At 37.5% G+C, this 20324-nt stretch overlaps 1 protein-coding gene across 3 annotated transcripts in view; it reads left to right on the top strand.

Moving 5' to 3' along the window:
- atp6v1h (ATPase H+ transporting V1 subunit H) overlaps nucleotides 1-20324 on the top strand; it is a 95172-nt gene that overhangs the window by 42660 nt on the left and 32188 nt on the right. For all 3 annotated transcript variants that reach the window (XM_028803523.2, XM_028803524.2, XM_028803525.2), the window contains exons 9-12: nucleotides 3196-3388; nucleotides 6270-6448; nucleotides 8479-8604; nucleotides 12800-12901. In XM_028803523.2, coding sequence (XP_028659356.1) covers nucleotides 3196-3388; nucleotides 6270-6448; nucleotides 8479-8604; nucleotides 12800-12901 — 600 coding nt within the window. The remainder of the gene's footprint in view (nucleotides 1-3195; nucleotides 3389-6269; nucleotides 6449-8478; nucleotides 8605-12799; nucleotides 12902-20324) is intronic.

The following is a 20324-nucleotide window of genomic DNA, read 5'->3' as shown; positions in this document are numbered from 1 at the left end:
AAGACTTTGGAAAGGTAGTAAAAGGTTATTTATTTATTTAGTACTATCTTTTGAAACATCATTATACTTTTGTTAGTATTTCTTACTTTGTGCTGTAGTCTGTTTTTTTTTTTTGTAATTAATATGTTTAGGATGTGATTTTTGTTTTTGATGAACAGTATGTCAATTTCAGCATGAGATGAGTTTTTCCTTTTTTTAGCCTAAATGAAATAAGCGATTAAAACGTAACAACCACCTTCTGTCAAACTTTCTATGCACATACATACATTCATCTGGGTTGATCCGCTCTATGAAAATCAATTTACTGAAGATAGTTGAAAGCTGTCTCTTAAAGCATTGTCACATTCTAGTGACAGTTTCAGAAACCCAGTAGATTGCTATTTCTGTGTCATCTCATTATTTGTCTGCAGAACTTTCTTTTCTTCATACAAACTGACACTAATGTGCTAGTATGCTTGTCAACCTCATGATCACATCAATTCTTTATTTGCTCCTTTGGAATATCAACTCTCCAGTAATCTGTATTGGGCATAAAACTCTCTTTGAGGAAAGAACCAAGACCTCAGAATTGGAGGTGCTAATTCTCATTCTGACTCTTACATTTGCTCCTGAATCACCCAGTTGCATGCCGGAAATAAATCTGTTGAGACCAATTAGATACTATAACCCATTAAAAGCAGAGGTTTACCTTCAGGTCCCCAGACTGCTTCCTTTCCTAGCCAAGCTACATCTTCATGAAAATCACAAACAAGAAAATATGACATGTTATACACTGTTGTGGAGTCATATAGTGCTCTGAAAAATAATTTGTATGCTTCCTAATTTCCTCTTTTTTTTCCCATTATTTACACAGTCATTGGCCTCAGAGCTTTAGATAAAATGCAGTATTAGAGAAAGGGAACCCAAGTGAACATACCGTATTTACCCGTGTACCATGCGCACATTTTTTCCCAAAAATTAGCATTAGAAAATCAGGTGTGCGTCATACACAAGGAAATTTTTTTCTGTAATGTTTACTTCTTCTGTTTGGGCTCTCTCGCTCGCTCTCTCTCTATTGCTCGTTCGCGCTCGCTCTCTCTCTCTTGCTCGTTCGCTCGCGCTCGCTCTCTCTCTCTTGCTCATTCGCGCTCGCTCTCTCTCTCTTGCTCATTCGCGCTCGCTCTCTCTCACTTGCTCGTTCGCACACTCTCTGTCTCTCTCGTTCGCTCTTGCGCACTCTGTCTCTTGCTTGCGCGCACTCTCTGTCTCTCGCTCGTTCGCTCGCGCTTTCTCTCGCTCGTTAGCTCGCGCTTTCTCTCTCTCGCTCGTTAGCTCGCGCTTTCTCTCTCTCGCTCGTTAGCTCGCGCTTTCTCTCGCTCACTCGTTAGCTCGCGCTTTCTCTCGCTCGTTCGCTCGCGCTTTCTCTCGCTCGTGCGCGCGCGCGCTCTCTCTCTCTCTCTCGCTCGTGCGCGCGCGCTCTCTCTCTTGCTCGTTCGCACTCACTCTCTCTCTCTCTCTCTTGCTCGTTCGCTCTCACTCTCTCTCTCTCTCTCTTGCTCGTTCGCTCTCACTCTCTCTCTCTCTCTCTCTTGCTCGTTCGCTCTCACTCTCTCTCTCTCTTGCTCGTTTGCTCACGCTCTCACCCTTGCTCGCTCTTTCGTCATGCAACAAAAACAGAAGGGCATTTCGCAGAAAACATTCCCTAAACTCTTCCTATACAATCACAACACGCGTCGTACACGGGGAAAATTTTTTTTGTGATTTTCTTTGTAAAAATTAGGGTGCGCGTCTTACACGAGGGCGCGTGGTGCACGAGTAAATATGGTACATTGAAGTTTTTTAAATCATTATGTTTGTATTCAGTGAACAAAGGTATCCAACAACCTCATATGAAAGCAATTGCCCCCATGGTTTTAAAGTTTTTCTTATTACTGTTTAGGAATTTTAGTCCACTCTTCTTTGCCGAATACTGCTATAATTCAGACATATTGTTAGATTTGTGAGCATGAACTGCTTGTTTCATGACCTTCCAAAGCTTTTCTATTGTGTCATTGTCCTGATGCATAACCCAAAAATCTTTAAGCTTTATGTCACATACACAAGTCTGGACATTCCCTTTAAGAATATTTAAGAATATTCTGGTAATGTGCAGAATTCATGATTCCTTTAAATAAGACAAGCCTGCTAGCTCATGAGGCAGCAAAGCATTTCCATCCTATCAAACCCCATGTTTCACTGTAAATATGATGATTTTATTATTGAATTTTGCATTACTTTTACACTAGACATTATGACCAGGGTCGTCCAAAGAGTTCTACTTTTGACTTGTTCACAGAACATTACTTCAAAAGGCTCAGGTATCATACAAGTGTTTCTTTGCTTAATGTGAGAGTATCGCTGCTGTTATTTTTCGATAGCACAGGTTTCTGCCTTGTTATTTTCCCATAAATCCTTTACCACAGTCTGTTTCTTAACATGGAGTTATGAAACCTGACTTTAGCTGAAATTTTTACAACCTGATGAGTATATATTTGTTGTAATATTATTTTTTTTTTGTTTCTGCTCAGAAAAATTATTCAAAGTTAATTTAAATTTACTTCAAGTTAGAAGATAAACACGATTCATCTTGAACTGTCACAAGATTGTTCTATTCCAAATATAGCCATTTTAGAATCATTCTTCCCAGTGATTAAAAATAAATTATTTTTTTCATATTGCACAAACTTTGCATAGGGTTTATACAGTACTAATTATGTGTAAACCATTCAGTCAGAATTGACAGTTGGCATTACAGAGCACCAAGGGAAAAGCAGCACACTATTAACAAAGGACAATATGGTGCAATAATAGTAATGTAGTATCGTCAGCTTTGACTGTGACTTGCATGGGCATTTGAAGCACTTATTTGGCAGAAATGTAATTTAAATGTAACTTGTTTTAACAGTTTTTTTGACCATTGTCAAGTTCAATATTGTATGAGCTGTTACCTTTCTTACTACAATAATTGTGTTCATTTGCATTTACCAGCTGCATTCTAAAATGTTTTCATTTTTGTTTGGTAGGAAAAAAAGATTTCTGTTTCTTTTTATTAGAAATATTTATCATTGATTTAAAATTTTAAATAAAACGACTTGACATTTTTCTTATTTAAAGAAAGTACTGAAATAATCACAAAGCAATTATAACTGTGTTTTTGTACTTTTCTGTTTCCTTCAGTATAATGAGTGTGCTTAACAACAAATGTGGATTCCAGCTACAATATCAGATGATTTTTTGCATCTGGTTACTGGCATTTAGCCCTCAGATGTGTGAGAACCTTCGTCGGTTCAATGTTGTTCCTGCTTTATCAGATATTCTTCAAGAGTCTGCAAAAGAAAAAGTAACTAGAATAATTCTCGCAGCATTTCGGGTAAGACACTAATATTCAAAAATGTAATTGTAAATTAAATTGTTATAGTTGGAAAATAGTTTGATTAATCATTTGAGTACATTCAGTTGCATTCCTGATAAAGCTGCATAACATGTTTTTGCTGTGAAATATGTCGCCTGTAATTGGAAAATTTTCACCCTAAAAAAAGTGTACATTTTGTCAGTCAATTTCAGTTTGTCACTTAGCATATTTGTATATGTAGTTTATTTATATGCCCATAAAGCCTCATTTACACTTACATATGTATTTAGATCCCTGATCTCAAAAGTGAATAAACTTGACACCTTGAAGCTAGAAATATGCCATTCTTTCAATACATGGTCCAAAAGCTTAGCTTTGGTGTGAGCACTTAAATTTGTTTTTTTCACAAAGTTTAGTTCCATTAGGGGTTCTCTGGAGAAGCAAAGAATTGTCATCAAAGGGTGACTTCGGAATAAAGTAAAGCTGAAAGAAATTTTCTTAATTAGGAAACACATTAAAGATTGCAATGTTTCAGGCTTTGCATCTTCATTGCATTTTTTACATCTAGCACTTTTTATGTTTTAAAAATAGACAGTACAAGAAGTGTGATTCTTGCTCTGGTTATGATTTTGATGAAACTGTTATTCAATGTGTTTTGATCTCACCAAGGATTCATTTTGGCATACTCTACCTGGTCATGAACATCTACACATAAAGGATTTTCATTGGGCATCACGAGAAGGTTGTGCACCATGATTTAAAACTGGTGGAAGACTAGCGTTCACGTGCTTGTTCCAACTGACAACACACAAACTTTAAACACTTCTCTTTGTTAGCTCTACATGAAGCCAGGTCACAGTCTTATTTCTTACCTATAGGAACATGACTATGCCCCCTGCTCTATGAACTGATCTTATAGTCAAAGTCATATAGTTGTGTATGAGTAATAGGAAGAGATATAAAGCATTCAGCTTAATTATAAATATTCAAAGCATAGGCAGATTGAAACAAATTATAAATTCATATATTCACATGATTTCCCTTATAGCAGAAATTGGATGCCCATTGGCAAACCCATGCAAACATGACGCTAAATTAAAATTATAAGGGAGAAATTAAACTGGTATGCATTCACCCTATATGTGTAACAAGAATGTTTATCATGACTGGCATTATATTTACTCCTGTCACAGACTAGGACACAAGATGATGTCCTGTCCTCTCTTTAGATAGTGAAAAAACATTTTTGTGATAGGTGATCTACCAGTCAGTGCACTTCTTTCATTTTGCATTTGTACCTACATGCTAATTTCATATAAATACCTATTAATAGTGCTTTTCTTTGTATTTTGCATCCAGACATTTTTTTTTCTTCTTTTTTAATTTTTGATCCACTTATACTTCTGGGTAGAGCCCTTATCTCATACTTGGGGAAGTATGTGATTGTAGTCGTTACCGAGTGTGTGTACTTCTGGAGCAAGTAGCATTTCTGCATTTTTTAAAATATCTGTGAAGAATGCAGTGAATTTAAGTTTTTAACAGTTTTAAAATAAAATTTTTCAATGTAGCATGTAATAGACTTTATGCACACGGTAGTGCTGACATACTTCTGTTGAAATCTCAGCCAGCTCAGAAAAAGAAAAAGAAGTTCACATTTCAGGGTACAGATAACTCAACAACTGAACATTGTTGTATACCTTTATGTGGACCTTCCAATAAGTACAACAAGGTACTTAGTTTTCACACATTTCCCTCAGATGTGGAAACCTGATCTACATGGATCGTCACTATCTGGGAGATAACTTTACAGTTAGTCCCCATACCATAGTTTGTGGCCAGTATTTTAAAAAAGGATTTTCACAAACCAGGGTCTGAGACAGAGCAGTGACTGTTGAAGAAAGGAGCGGTTCTTGCATTGAGTGGAACAATTTGTCCATACCACTTTCAAGACCGGGGATTTGGGAGAGGAGAAAGAAAACGACAAAGGATGACATACCAGGCATGCAGGAGGATGGTAAAATCCTGTAGGACTATGACTACACTTCGGCTCCGGATCTGGATCCAGCAGTTGTCGACCTAGTGCTTGATAAAAATATGTTTCTCAGAGAGGAGATCCTCCATCTGAGGGAACAAATTGAGACCCTTACAATGAAGCAGCAGTTTGGCATTCTCTATTTTGCTGGCTCAGGCAGAGACATATGCATTTTTACAAGGTAAGATGTCCAGCAGACTCATGACGTTATGTATTAAGCTTACATGCATAATCACCTGTCCCTGAATTAAGTTTAATGACTACGTCCGGATCTTACCTTCGTAATTGTGGATGTAGCTTTTAGTTTGTGACATTAGGCACAATGTTTGAATAATGTGACTTGCATCATTTACTGTTAAGTCTGGGCATGTCTTGAAGCGATAAGGTGTAAAATGTCATAGCTAGTCCATTTAGATATCAGCACTGGAAGTGCAGCTGTTGGCTGACGTGGAATCCAGAAGAGAGTGTACGTGTAGCCTATTGGAATTTGGAAATAAATGACCATCTCCTCACAGAAGAATGTCAATATGAAGTCACAGCTCATTTTAAATTAATTAAATTCATTATATGAACAAATTTTAATTGCCACAGGAAAACATAATTTTATGATAAACTGTAGTGATTTTTATAATGTTGAATCCTAAAGTCATTCTCATATTTTAAATGTCATTTAAACATGCAAAATCAAGAATTCTGCCAAAGAGACTAAGTAAAAAATATGGCTATTACTCATCTTCAAAATAAGGATTAGTTGTTCCCAACTATATTTGATTTTATTTTCTTGTGCTGGGGTTTAGTACACACCAAGAAGTGTGATATGAAATCCTGCTTTCATGCATTAATGTTGTTTTTTAAATTTATTTTTAGAATCTCCTAGAAAAGTCTTCTGAAAGAGAAACACGACAGGAATATGCCCTTGCCATGATCCAGTGCAAAGTGCTAAAACAGCTGGAAAATTTGGACCAGCAAAAGTATGATGATGAAGATATTTCTGATGATATTAAGTTTCTTTTGGAGAAGCTGGGAGAAAGCGTGCAAGATCTTAGGTATTCTATCACAAATCCATCCTGTCTAACTATAATCGGAGATATCTTGCAATGTAACATCTTGTTCTCAACATCTTTCGATTGCAGCTTTCATCTCTTCTAGTGTTCTAGTATGCAAACTTGTAACATAATATTCAAAACTATTTTAATTTGCATCAAACTATAGCATAGCTTTTCCAGTGTTTAAACAGAAAATGAGCACAATATTACATACAATTAATGTACAATTAATTAGCTGAACATCTCATTTAATGGGAATCCTTTAAGAAAGAGCAGCCTAAGTCTTCTATAGAGCTGTTATTTTATAAATTTAACCATTATTATGTTTTTTTATTTTCACCAGAATATAGCAGTTTCAGGTTCAAATCCCTGTTTTTAACTTGTATAGTTCTGTGTTTGTTTATTTTAAACCAAAAAAAGTGTTTATGTGGGTAACCATGGGCACCCAAAGAAAGACGTACATTGTAAACATTGCATAGTGGAGCATATTACTATTTTCAAACAGGGTGATTCCTTCCTGTACCTACTGTATCTCTGTTAACATTTTGGTTTCAATGACATTTGATTATCATGGGGTAAGTTTATTTCTGCTAATCTTAGTATTAATAATGATTTATTGTGGTGTGTACCTGAAGCGTTGTCTTCATACTTTTTAGGTAGTTACTGTATTACAAAAATATTAATGTGTGTTATAGGTTTAGATGAATTAGGTATTTTTAACTCTTTAAGGCCTCTAGAGTACTAAATGTCAGTCTGTTGACCAATATATGCTTTACCTTTTTTTGAGAAGATGTTTCTGAGGGAATGGCAGACAGTACAGTAGAACATTATCTTATTTTAATTCTGGTTTACACAAAACATTGGTGGATGACAACATTAAAAAGAATAAAAAGTGTTAAAATTTAAATTGGCATGTTGCGAGTGATGCCCTTTTTTCTCATTGTGTTGTTGCTCTGTTTGAGTCAGTGCAGCATGAATGCCTCTCATATTCTTGCAGTTTTAGCTCACTGTCTCTCCCTCTCATCCTGTTGTACTGTCACTTTCTTTCTCTCTGTTGCTCAAGGTGGCACAAGGAAGAGAGAGGCGCATTACTCTCATATTCTCAACAGTCTCACACAATGGGAAACATAATTTCTCTGTCTTACTTGCCACATGTATCTTCTCATGTTCAGATGTGCACTGGCCATCATTTAGTGAAACAATGCTCAACAAACTACCTGTGCAACCTGAATTGGCTGCAGGTACCGCCTCGTACTCCCAGTAGTGAAAAGGACACTAGGAAAATGTAAAACTAGAGAAGAATAAGTCAGGAAGGATAAATAGAGAGCAAGTATCTGTGGCCAACACCTGCAAAACCATTACCTTTTTGGGGGTTGCCTTGCTGTTGCCTCTCCTGTGCACCTGTGGTCACTTTCATTTGCACCAAAGCAGATAAAGCTGATTCACAATCTGGTTTCCTCCCATAGTCCAAAGACATGCAGGTTAGGTGCATTGGCGATCCTAAATTGTCCCTAGTGTGTGCTTGGTGTGTGTGTGTGCCCTGCGGTGGGCTGGCACCCTGTCCGGGGATTTGTTCCTGCCTTACACCCTGTGTTGGCTGGGATTGGCTCCAGTAGACCCTGTGACCCTGTGTTAGGATATAGCGGGTTGGAGAATGACTGACTGACTGATAATCACTTATGCTTCCTGACTGGACAGATTGAAATCCCAGAAGCTTAATTGAATTGGTGTTAGACTGTAATGATTAAGTATTCACTTTATTATTTTCAACAGTATACTTACTGTACCTATTAATGGTGTTGGGTAAACCATACCTGCTGTTATTTAGGGGCATTTCAAGAGTTTATTTAAGGATATGTCAGAAAATGCAAACTTCCACTATATGTAATTCTCGAAGCTTATCCATTGCATTTACCTGAACTTTAAACAGTAAAAATAAGTGGATTAAAAGGACTAAAGTTGCTTGTTATTTATGTAATCTAAAAAAATGATAATTTAAGAACATTCTTCACATTCATTTCTGTTCATAGCTCATTTGATGAATACAGTTCTGAACTTAAGTCTGGTCGATTAGAGTGGAGTCCTGTACATAAATCAGAAAAGTTCTGGAGAGAAAATGCTGCAAGACTGAATGAAAAGAATTATGAATTGCTCAAGTAAGCTTTTCTTAAGAGTTTTTGAATGCTTGTTGGATAACTAACATTATTTATTTACACAGGCACAACAATGAGGTTTGCTTTATCTTAAATGAACTTTTCATTACATTTCCCTCCTAGCTTTCCAGGTAATAGTTTAAAACTAAATACTAATGTGCTGTCACATTTACATACATTACAAAAGAATTCTTACTTGAATGCCTCCCACACATTAGTGATAGTGGCACACCTCCAACAGTAGTCATTGATTATAACACCATACATTCAATTCATTATCGGATAATATTTACAATAAACATTCAGTTATCACTGTGAATGGCTTATTTTCTATTGCTGAGGTCTTCTGTTTGCCTTTTTCTGATTTTATTGGAATGTAAAGTAGCTGTGTGTCAGTAATATTTTTATCAACTTCACCACCCCCTAAAGAGCTATGTGCTCCTGAACAAGTTTTCATGAGTAAGTGGTGATGGAACAAGGAACAATATGTTCTATGGGACTAGATATTTAAGGAGAAAACTACATGAGACTTAAGGCACATTATTTGATTCACATCTTATGTCACTGGTTTTATAGCCAAGATGTGCAAATGATGTATGTTTCATCCAAACTGGAAAGAAGACCTTCCTTTCTAATTTAAATATAAGCAGTCTCAATTCATTTTCTAATAATTTTTTTCACCAGTATTATGAGATGAACATTTTTAATAACTACAGGTTCATTATTATGTGGCTATTGTATTGCCAGCTCTTTGAGCGTCCATATGAAATCTGCAGTGTCTCCTGCACTAGGTAAAGAACATACAAAGGTTAATACACAAAATGTAACCCTGCATTTAGTAAACAACCAGCAAACATAATCAGGCAAAGCCAGCAGAACTTCCCCCTAGCATTTCATTTCATTAGTTCTGTTAAAATATCTGTGTTTTTGATAAAGAAAGAAGATCTGCTTTATTCAATGGAAAAGCATATTTTAACTCTGGAGTTGTATGGTCATACTGGATTCTCCAATCCCATTGCAAGTTCTATGAAATGCAAAATGTAGCAGTCGCATACTACTGGTTCTGTGAGCAGTGCACCAAAAGCAAAAAAACTCTTCTCTCTGTACCCCAGAGGTGGTTGCCAACATTGCGGATATTATGGAAGTAAGTCCTCATATGAAGATTATCACAACAGATGGTTGAGGTCTGTTTTCATGAACATGTTTAGGCTCACAAAACTTTCCATTTTTGCTGCAAGAGATTATTTTAAGTAATTAAAATGGTCTAACATTTGTCAATAACATTCTCTAGTAATAAAAAATAACAGTTTTTCAAATCTAATGTATTATTTGCTTTTTTAAATCATTGTTATTAAAACTGTCATTGGCAGTTAGTAGAATGTCCAGCTGATTGTTGGACTGTCTGGGAAAACCTAATTTGCCAGTACAAATTGTGGGACATTAAAAGTAATAGCAAAGGCAAATGGTTAAAATGAAAACTGATAAGAACTTTCAAAAACACAAATGCATATCAAAATACAGAAAGCAATTAATTTACATAAATACTATAATAACAACTCATAGATTTACATGGGTAATCTTGATAGATGTAACTTAAAAACTAGACAACAAATAAACTAATTTCCTCTATTTTAAAACCTGAAAATGGATCTAGCTTTTAATTATTATAAAAGTTAAATAAGTGCACAAACATTTAAAAGGCATTAGGATCTGATAAAAATTATGCCATCATCTAGAGTAGTTGAAGCTGAAAGCTTGTCATCTTTGTAAGAGATAGTGGGGCTTTTTTTAATGTTAGCTGACTAAACCAGCCTTATGGTCTGTAGGTCCTGTCTCTTTTTTGAAACATCTTATGTACAGGAACAGTAAAACCTTCCCATTTGCTTAGTGTTACAATGAGAAATAGTTAAGTGAGCAGAAGATGAATTGATCACGAAAAGGCATATAGTCAAAGATGACACAATTCTTTAATATTTTAAGCAAGATTACAATTTTTTTCCATCATTCTCCAGTACAAAATACAAGAAAATGAAACGGGCCTGAAGCAAAGGTTTGGGCACCCGACATGTTCAGTATTTAGCAACATCTCCTTCGGCAAGTTTCACTGCTTGTAAAAGCTTTTTTGTAGCCAGCTAAGAGTCTTTCATTTCTTACTTAGGGAATTTTAGCCCAATTGTCCTTGAGAAAGGCTTCTAATACTGCAAGATTCTTGGGCTGTCTTGCTTGCACTGCTCTTGTGAGATCTATCCACAGATTTTAATAATGTTTAGGTCAGGGGACTGTGAAGGGCGATGGCAAAACTGTCAGCTTGTGCCTCTTGAGGTATTCCAGATTGTAGATTTTGAGGTGTGTTTCAGATCATTATCTTGTTGTAGGACCCATCCTCTTTTTAACTTCAGCTTTTTTTTTTCTTTACAAATGGTGTGATGTTTCCTTTCAGAATTTGCTGGTATTTATTTGAAAGAATTCTTCCCTCTACCAGTGACATGTTCCCATTACCACTGTCTGCAACACAAGCCCAAATGATCTATCCACCCCCATATTTAATTGTTGGAGAGGTGTCCTTTTCCTGGAATTCGGCTAACATTTTTCTCCAAACTTATCTGTTTTGATTTGATTGTTTCCAAAATGCAACAGGCTTGTTTAGATGTTCATTTGCAAACTTCAGGCACTGAATTTTGTGGCTAGGACGCAAGAAAGGTTTTCCTCTGCTAAATTTTCCTGAAGGTCTTTTGCAGTCAAATCGGGGTTTTTATGTGTGTTTATAACAATCCAGTGAGCAATATATAATTTTTTTCTATCATATACATTATACATATCAGAGAGAGGTTGGGAGTGTGCACATGGATTGGGACCCGAGTGTGGCAGGTTGACCCTTCAGCACCACACTGGAACAGTGTGAGGTTTTTTTTATGATGGCTGGAGTTCCAATCCCGCCACCAACCCCCAAGTTTTCACTGTAAATTGGATGACCTGCTTGTAGGGCTGGATGCAGATTAACGTCACTCCCAGGATGAAGTAATTAAAATTTGTCATGACCTGCTGCTTACCAGCCGCTGAAAATGTCTGACCCAGCTATATTTCTTGGTCTGAAAATCTGGCCCAACTGAATTTGTAATTGAATAGCCCTACTTTATGGTATTTACATTGTTGTTTTTCTTAAGATTGCATATATTCATTTGCATACACTAATTATGGTACTGAAAATAGGCGAGTTTTAATTCTGTGTTTCTTTTGATCTTTCTCTAACAAGCAGCATTAGCAGTTTGATTTTTAAGGTCAACGTTTCCTTAAAGCTTGAACATTTTCTTTTAGAAGGTCAGCTTCCCATTGATTATGTAAAGCTTTCACAGGAATCTTTGACTGTGTTGCTTTGATGTTTCATGAGTTGTAATCAACAGTCTGTAAGTTTTCACAAGAGCTGAATGTATTATAACGCAAATTTTTTTCATAACATTAAGTCATATTTTTGTGATTATGTAATATAATGTAAGGTATATATAAATTACAAATACAATGAGTTGTAATTTTTTGTTTTTTAAATAGATTTTTTTTAATGTTCTTGTGTAAGCATTAAATTAAAATTTCGAAAACATCATGTATAACTGTCGTGTAGATTTTAAAAATATCAGCAAATCAGTGGTCAAAATATATTAAGCTCACCTAAACTATCCATGGATTGAGAGGCAAGGCTAAATGCAGGGTAAGCTAATGTACAATTCCACGCTCACTAATACCGGAGACAGTGGCCTTAATCTATGTCACCTTGGTAGAATAATTGGGTTCTACATGGGAGAATGTCCTTAACGCTAAAATCCCTGAAGCCTACGAAAAAACTCGTAATCCCAGGCCAACTGTACATCAGCTTCTTTTATTTTGTAAATATGTCGATCAGCACAAGCAGCAACCAGCCTGCTGTCCCATTCTAAAACCAGCTCAAGCCAAGGCTCCTTATCTGCCTGTGAGGAGCCTGGAGTTGTATAGGGTAAATAATGTGTAATATTATAATAATAAGAGAACCACTGAGCAAAAATGCTTCTTACAATTTATGCCAGCTTAAAAAAAAATATATCCTATAAGTGATTATCTGTCTATAGAATCGTATGAAACAGATACATTTGCAAATTGACGTGATTTTCTCTTATCTTAATTCTTCTATCTTAATTGCTTTTTTTATGTATTCTTTTTTAATGTGTAGAATTCTAACACGGCTTCTGGAAGTTTCTGATGACCCTCAGGTACTAGCAGTAGCAGCACACGATGTTGGTGAATATGTGAGACACTATCCCAGGGGCAAACGGTAAGAAGAAAGTTAAGAATTTCTTTTTGTATGATAGTATTGTTTCACTTTTTTTTTTTTCTTGGCAGTACTGTCATCAAGGCAGAAGTCACATTATAAATACTATTATTGACTTACAAAGTAGACCATGTGATAACTTCTTAAAACCTAGAATAATGTGTAAATGAGTGGGGACCATATTGGTCAACTGTTTAACCTATCACTGATATGTTAGAACATTTTTATGATAATTTATCTTTACATGATTGATACCTTGTTGCTGTTTATTACCAGTCTATAATTATTTAAGCAAAGATTGCATTTTGTTAGGATTTTTGAGGATTGATTGATTGATTGATTGATCGATCAAATGATTATCAGTTTGTTTGTTGCCTTTTTTTAAGTCCATATTATCTTACTCCTTGATTGTTACTGTGTTCTGGGTTAAGACAAGCTCCTGATTTCCCAACTTTTATATACTTTTTTTGATTGTATTGCTGCCAGAATTTATCTCCTAGTTTCAATTTTGATGTCATCTGGTACAGAAGCTTTGATTTATAGTCTTTTATTTCAACAAATACTTTTTGGATATAATATTTTTCTCAGAAAACTGATGGTCTTAATATGTATATACATTTATAAATCCTAATTAATATAGATGTTAATGAAATAATCACTTATTTAAAAAAAAAAAGAAAATCACACATTGAAATAAGAGTAAACAGCATTATGTTTAAATGACCTAAAACTCCCCAAGGCTTGAATAAATATGAGACTTCTGTCATTACAAAAAACAATAATTACCAAGTTTATAGATTAGGATAGAGCAAGGATCTTTGTTAGCTGCTTCATTTCTGAAATGTAAAATTTGCTGTACTTCCTACCAAAGCTCTGCGTGTTTTGCTGTGGTGGTAATATTTTTTATTTTACCACTGATCATAACAGGCACAGATACGTGATTTGATTTTGGTTTAAACTGGTCTCTAATTCCAGATGTTAAATGTTTTATTGTTTTTCTATCGAGTTACGCATATTCCTTAAGATTCAGCTTTCTTGTAAAAATGTATCTTCAGCTACTCCATTTTGTGTGCCTTTCTCAATTTAGGAGTGTACGAACATTCAACTAATAATTTAGTTAAAGAATTAAGAAACAAATACCATGACACATTGTCCCTCACCAATGCTTGAATACTGTCGTGCCACTGCTGTACAGATGAGAATGTAATGACTCTATTTAACTACTTTCAGATACTTTTTAACTAACTTTTGGATTTTTCTAAAGCATTCAGTACTCATGCAAACAATATATTCATAGCTGTTGTCTCTAGTGCCACATAAAAGTCATTACGTCTACTATTATTATACTATTTAATATTATTATATCTAATTGGACTAATTACTGCTCAGTATTACCGGTCTGTATGTGTTACTGTCATATGTACTGAATCTATTGGAAGAATTCTGCAGTATATCCGATTTCATAATTAAATTGGAAAAGAGCATCCTTTTCCTAGTGTATAGTCTTGCATGATCGATTAAACTGGATTACATTCTTTTGATTGTCTTAGAAAATTTCAGACATCTGGGAGTTACAAAAACAAATAAAAAACCTTGCATTCAGATTTTGCAGTCTGAAAAGGTATAAAAGTAGATTGTAATTTCTTCATCTCACTAATTTCTTCATCTCACTTTAGCAGTTAGAATATAGTCCAAATAAATATACTTTTATAAATATATATCAGTTTCATGCAAAGGTTTTGACACCTCTGACCAAGTATATATTTTTTGAAGTAAAATATAAGTAAATACAACTTTGACAGCAGACAAACCAAAAAAAATGTCATTTTTATTCAGTTGTTAGTATGGTGTTACAATTAAATTGATAAACTAAAAGATGTAAAAAAAAATGCTTAAACAGTGGAGTAAATGTGGCATTTGCAAAAATTCTGGCACTGTACTAAGTCAGTCCTCAGTAATGCTCCCATTGGCAAAATACACATCTTGCAAAAGTTTATTGTAGCTATGGGTCTGTGGACTCCTGTTTTAAAATATATTCCACATTCTGCCTTGCAAATTGCTTCTAGTTGTGAATTACTGTATACTTGGGGTGCCTTGCATGTATAGCACGTTTAAGGTCTACCCACAGGTTTTCAAAGATGTTCAAATCTGAGGACAGCAAGTGCAATTCCAAATATTTCACCTTATGTTTTTTGAGGTATTTTCATGCGAAATTTCAAGTGTGTTTTGAATTTTTGTCTTGCTGCAGAAGCCATCCCTTTTTCAGTTTCTGAGTGATTGCCTGACATTCTCCCTGAGGATTTGCTAATATTTAGTGTAATACATTCTTTCCTGTACTTGCACAATGTTTCCTATGACACTAGCTGCCACACAACCCTGAAGCATAATAGATCCACCCCTGTATTTGAAAGCTGGCAAGGTGTTCTTTTCATCAAATGCTGCTTCCTTTTTTCCTCTGCAAACCTTTTATGGTTGTAGTCAAAGAATTCGATTTTAATTTCATCTGTCTACAGTACTTGGTTCCAAAATGCTTCTGTCTTATGCAGATACAGATTTGTATACTTAACGTATTGTTTTTGTGATGAACTCACAGGTAGGGTTTACTTCTGATGACTCTTTTATGAAGGCCATGACTGTGTCATGCACCAACACTCCTTTCTTAGCTAAAACTGCCTGCAGATCCCTTTCAGTCATATGGGAGTTTTGTTACAAACTGTTCTGTCAATTTGCTTGGCCTTCCAGATTGTGTCGTGGCCTCCATGGTTTCCTTTATTTGCTGTTTCTTAATGGCTTCTTAGAATGTGGAGACTTCTAGCTGGAAGTTCTTTTATAGCCTTCCCCTGCGTTGTAGGTATCAGTTAGTTTCATTTTCAGATCCTCAGTCAGTTGCTTAGAAGAGCACATGGTTGTTGAGTGTTGCACAATTTTTGAAAATTCTTATTATTTATCAGGCTCTGAAGCTGTCATCAGCCAATGATTTCTAAGTATAGTTCTTGACTGTAAATCGCTAAGCCAGACCAGATTAACAATCTAACAAGTTCTGAGACCGTAGAACTGAAAATGCAGACAGACTTTTGCAAGTGTAAGTGCACATTTACTGTTTTACATTTATTTAGTCCATTAAATACATTATAATTCTGTGTTAACATATTCTTAAAAATGCCATTGTTTTAGTTTGGCCAAGGGTGCCCAAACTTTTCCATGAACCGTGTGTGTGCGTGTTAAAGTCAGGTGGAGGAAGTGATGTTATCGGGCCTGGAACCAGAAGTGATGTTAATAGGCCCATGTGGCATTTCCCTCGGGTGGTCTTCAGGAGAAAAAGAGAAAGAGTTAATGCACACTGCCAGCACCTGCTCTGGCATGGGATTACCATCCTTTGAGCCCTTTAGCTACCTCCCATGCGCATGTGTTGTGACATGGTCCTCCTCTCCTCAGTCCAGTGCATCGAGTTAGGTGGTCCTAACTGAGAGGTCATGAACCCGAGAAAGAGCATCATTGTTGCCGTGAAGAGACCCTCAACAATCCATCCATCCATTTTCCAACCCGCTGAATCCGAACACAGGGTCACGGGGGTCTGCTGGAGCCAATCCCAGCCAACACAGGGCACAAGGCAGGAAACAATCCTGGGCAGGGTGCCAACCCACCGCAGGACACACACAAACACACCCACACACCAAGCACACACTAGGGCCAATTTAGAATCGCCAATCCACCTAACCTGCATGTCTTTGGACTGTGGGAGGAAACCGGAGTGCCCGGAGGAAACCCACGCAGACACGGGGAGAACATGCAAACTCCATGCAGGGAGGACCCGGGAATCGAACCCAGGTCCCCAGATCTCCCAACTGCGAGGCAGCAGCGCTACCCACTGCGCCACCGTGTCGCCCACCCTCAACAATGAACAAGCTAAAACTTGTAAGATGAAGGTTCAAAAACCACCTTCTGACACGTGAGTTTGATTCTTTGTGTAAGGACATCCACTGTAAGGGTGCATGATCTGTAAGCAAGGTGAACTCATGGCCCAAGAGATAATATTCAAGTTGCGTAATCACCCAATTGATTGCCAAGGCTTCCTGTTGCACTGCCACATACCTGGTTTCCCATTCCAGCAGTTTCTAGCTCAGGAACATGTCAGGGTGCTCAACACCGTCGACACTCTGGCTTCGCACAGCACCAAGACCTGTATCCAAATTGTACGTCTGGAGAATGAAAGGCAAAGAAAAATCTGAAGTTTTCAATACCGGTGCTGACATTATTCAAGACAAAGTGAAGGCCTTGTGGCATAGGAAGTTGAGTGTGTTGGTAATAACCGAACCACTGCATGTCATTCTACTGCTCCCATTTAAAGGAGGCTGGAATTTGTTTGAACTGAAAATGTAATAGTGAAAGAGGGTCTGTGTCAACCTCAATGGGCATGGTTTCATCCTGCAGCACCTGTTGATGACGCTTTTGTCTCACAGCATCCCATGAATCGCCATGTCACTCTGAGTGGCCATGTTTCCTCTCTCACCTGGCTGTGTACATGGCATGGAAGCAACTTTCTCCATTCATTACTGTTCCCAAAAGCTTTTTAGGAGTTGGTGGTGTTATACCGCTTTTACTGTTAGACCAGTCTCACCTCAATATTTCTGGAAACAGGAGATTTCAGAGGACCGCTAACATTAGCTTCTTCAGTGACCCATCGTAATTTATGAAACATGAGCCAGACCTGTACTAGCGGGTTTCTCCATGAATGCAGGTCAGACTGGTCTTACCTTTTAACCAATGTCGCTGCAACACAAATCGGTGAGCAACAATGGAAATGTTGCTACCGGAATCTATTAAAGCTGTCACCCAATGCCCATTAACAAGTGCCACTCCTGTACAAGGGAAAGAAATGGGGCTAGCAAGTGCACAGTACCTCTCTCCCCATGTTCCCCTGCATCCAATGTCTTTGCCAAGCAGAGGATATCGTTGCTTGTCCTTTGGCTTTGGCGCTTGCTTTGTGTTGCAGCAGCTGGGCTCTTGAGTAATGACACACCGCTTCGAGGGTTGATGAGTGGCCTGTTCTGTTCTTTCGCATTGTGAAGCTGCCCTAAGTCTCTCTTTGATCTCAATGAGAGCTTCCATATTTTTGAAAGGTTGCCTCCGAATAGGTTGGGCAAGATATTCGGGAGGGGCATTCAATAGAAAATCACAGGCAACTTGTTTGACTATCAGTCAGGTATTGTTTATATCTGGCCTTAGCCAGCCCCCAGCCCTGCCTCTTAAGGTGAATGCCAGGGAGTGGGTTGGCTACTCTGGGTCAAACATCCACTCATGACACACCCTCACCTGCTGGTCCAGGGATTCCCCATGTCTATCAAGGATCTCTGCCTTGAAGAGGTCATAGTTGGTGGCATTCTCCTATAAGAGACCATAATAAGCCCTCTGCGCTTCAACTTTCAAGAACGGAGCTATTCTGTTAGCCCATTCCGCACTCCAATGATGCCTAGTGGCTGTTTGTTCAAAATTCAAGAAATCACATTCAAAATCATCACCCTCTTGTACAGATAACAGTACCTAGGATAGAGTTCATGCCTTGTCCTTTTGAACAGCAGCATGTGCCTCACATTTGGCAATCCGGGTGCGGGACTGTCCTACCTGGGCACTTATGGACTGGAGCTCCATTGCCATTGCTGTCAGACTGACTTGTAGGTCTTGCTCCTGGCTCATCTTGAGCAAATTCCTGCCGACTATGCCACTGTGAATAAAAGAGAAGAACACATCAAAAGGGGTTTACGGTAGCCACCCCATATACTTCAAGATTTGGCTGGAAAAAGAGCAAAAAATCATCAATAGTTCTTTACGGTCTTGAGTCCAAAACATGGGGCCCAGAATCGGAAGTGATGTTGACAGGCCCAGGTGGAATTTCCAACCGGTGCTTCAGCATGGGATCACCATCTTTCGAGCCCTTTAGCTGCCTCTCATGTGCTCATGACTATAAAATTGTGCTCATAAGTTTATATACCCCAGCAGAATTTGTGAAGTATTGGCCATTGTTTGAAAAATATAAGTAATCATGCTGAAAGCTTTCCTTTCAATTAGGAAGTGTGCTCAGGTGAGGCAATTTATTATCACATAATTATCTGTGCCCTTTTTATATCACAATGACAACCGAAATCATCCAAATTGGCCTGATCAAAAGATTACATACCCTTGAATGTTGGATCTAATAATATACACACAAGTTGACACACACAGGTTCAAATTAAGGGAGAGTGTCCACACCTGTAACCTCTTTGATTGTATTCAGTGTCTGGTCATAAATAGTCAATTTAAATTCATGCAGAGCTGCACTGACTTTGCTGAATTCCAAGCCATGGGGAAAGCAAAAGAACTCTCAAAGGACATGTGAGAAAAGGTTTTTGATTTGTATATATCAGTGAAAGGATATAAAAAATACCATAGGTAATTTAGTGTAAATTGATGACAAGATGAATGCAGTATATTACCGGAAAATATTGGAGGTCAACTTGCATTCATCAGTCTGGAAGCTGTGCATGGGACACACTTGGATCTTCCAACATGACATTGATCCAAAATGCAAGGCCAAGTTGACCCTTCAGTGGCTACAGCAGAAAAGAGTGAAGGTGCTGGTGTGGCTATCACAGTCTCCTGACCTCAATTTCATTGAGCCACTTTGGGGAGATCTTAACACTAGAATTACCAGAGCCTACAAAAAAACTCGTAGATCTGGCCCACCTTAAATCTGTTCGCACCTCTCCACCAGCCTCTTTTGTCCTGTAAATGTGCCGATAAAGACAAGCAGCAAGCAGCCGGCTATTCCATCCCCCCACAGACTTAGAACGTGCACGAACTTCTCCGAGCTCATGCCTTGATTGATTATCTGGGGGTGAAGTGGAGTTTTAGCGTGGAAATAATAGATCGTTATTTGGAACACATGCATTTCATGTGTGTTCCGTTTTTACAATAATCTGTGTAAACACATTGTTAAAACAGAAACGTTTTTCATATTTTAGTAGTAAATGTTACAAAATGTAGGCATAAACTATAGAATGTATGAAGCCTGAAGTCCAAAGATCAAATAAACACGTTCACAAAAGGTTCAAGGAAAAGACAACAGCTTCCGTGGCGTACCGGTAAGATTTGCTGACTTGTAATCAAGAGTCCCCGGTTCGATCCCGACTCACTCCTATACTTGCTGTGTTCAGTAGTGAGCTGCTCTTATTGTTAATATTATACAGTAGACACATACACGGTGAACATTTATAGGACTTGTAAAAGTTACCTTTTTTTTTTCACTTTTATTTTCTCTAAATCATGATCACGATACATACTACCGCGAACCTCCCCCACCCCCCCACCCCCCCGCCCCAACCAAGGAGTTCTGAAGATGTTAGTTTTTATTTGAAACTGGGAATAACTGGAGTTGTGAGTGGTGTTT

Source organism: Erpetoichthys calabaricus, chromosome 6 (assembly GCF_900747795.2).
Source record: "Erpetoichthys calabaricus chromosome 6, fErpCal1.3, whole genome shotgun sequence".
Taxonomy (NCBI): domain Eukaryota; kingdom Metazoa; phylum Chordata; class Cladistia; order Polypteriformes; family Polypteridae; genus Erpetoichthys; species Erpetoichthys calabaricus.
This window is presented reverse-complemented; position numbering and strand designations above follow the sequence as displayed.